Here is a 1,399-nt window from a genome sequence, read left to right on the forward strand (position 1 = left end):
CCCTCGGGGTCCCCCCCGCTCCTGCCCCTGCCCCAAGCGAAGGAGCTTGCCGTGCCGCGGGCAGCCCCAGCTGGCAGCGCCTTGCGTGCTATACATCAGGGAGAAGCGGGACCAGCAAAGCCCCAGACAGCACTAAGGGGGGGGGCTTAGCCCCATGCCCACAGGCACTGCCAGCCCTTGCTGGACCCCCTCCCTAGGGCGTCCCGCTCTTGGTGCTGCAGGGAGAGCTCAGCCACTGCCTGCCTACCCAGGGCGCCTGGCAGAGCCCTGGTGCTGCCTCATCTGCATGATGGTGCCATGCGTTGGCCCCAGCCCTGCTCCATGCGCTGCCTGTTGCTGCTCCCCAGCCCTGGCCAGATGCCCTGACCCACCTGGCAGCAGCATCCTTGCCAGCAGCATCCTCCAGCACTGCCCTCGACACTGGGCACTTGCTTCCTCTCCCTGCCCAACTTGGTGCCATCCCCAGCCAGATCCAGAAAGCTCCCCAGCCCCGAGCCCTGTGCCCAGGGCAGGGAGATACAGTGCTGGGCAGGCTCCTTCCCTTGTGCCGCACGCCCCAGCTTTGTGCATGGCCCAGCGTAGCAGGGGCTGAGCTGTGGCATGGGTGAGCCAGGCTCCCTGCCCAGTCCTGGCAGAGCCTGCCTGCACCTGGGCTGCTGGCAGCCCCCTGCCCGCTCTGCCCCGTGACCTGCCCCAACACAAGAAAGGTGCCCGGTGGAGCAGCTCCACCAGGACCCTTCCCCTCTTGCTGCTGAGCCCTCCCCTGCCCGCACGTCCTGCATGCGTCTACCACCAGCACCCCAATTTTCAGCCTGGCCTGCAGTGGGGAATCTGGGAGGCACCTGGGCCCAGCTGCAAGGTGTGGAAGTTCATGGGCCTGGGTCAAATGGGGGGGAATAGGAGGGTCCCTGTGACATCCAGTGCCCTGAGGAGATGAGTCCCTGCTTGGGTGCAGGGCTCAATGGAGCCGGCGTTGCTCTCCCAGGGTCCTGGAGGGAGGACCCTGCCCCATGGGACTCCCTTTGGCTTGGTCACGGTGTGTGTGCGGGGTGGCCCTGGCCCCACTTTTCCCACTAGGGCCCCCCTGCATGGAGACCTTCCTCAATAAACCCCATGCTTCATCCCCTGCCGCCTGCCCCGAGTCCTCCTGCATCAGAGGGGGGAGCAGGGCAATGGTGGGAGGCATGGAGCGGGCTGGGCTGGGCATCCCCCAGCACACCGGGGTGCATGGAGCCCCACAAGGAAGGTGAGCATGGGGGAAATAAGGGGGAGGGATGGGGCAAGTCCCTGGAGAGACGGGGACAGACCTGTCGCCCCGGTGACAGGGACCCACAAGGAAAACCATGCAGAAAAGGGTTTATTCAGTTGGCACCGGGTGCAACCGGCACGGGGCTGGGGG

The 1,399-nt window shown here is 66.3% G+C and overlaps 1 protein-coding gene across 1 annotated transcript in view; it reads left to right on the forward strand.

Moving 5' to 3' along the window:
- Positions 1–290, forward strand: part of GOLGA7B (golgin A7 family, member B) — a 9,036-nt gene extending 8,746 nt beyond the window's left edge. The window contains exon 5 of the mRNA XM_009323306.1: positions 222–290. Within this exon, the coding sequence (XP_009321581.1) occupies positions 222–290 (69 nt within the window). The remainder of the gene's footprint in view (positions 1–221) is intronic.
- The last annotated feature ends 1,109 nt before the right edge of the window (positions 291–1,399 follow it).

This window comes from Pygoscelis adeliae, unplaced genomic scaffold, assembly GCF_000699105.1.
Source record: "Pygoscelis adeliae isolate BGI_AS28 unplaced genomic scaffold, ASM69910v1 Scaffold294, whole genome shotgun sequence".
Lineage (NCBI taxonomy): Eukaryota > Metazoa > Chordata > Aves > Sphenisciformes > Spheniscidae > Pygoscelis > Pygoscelis adeliae.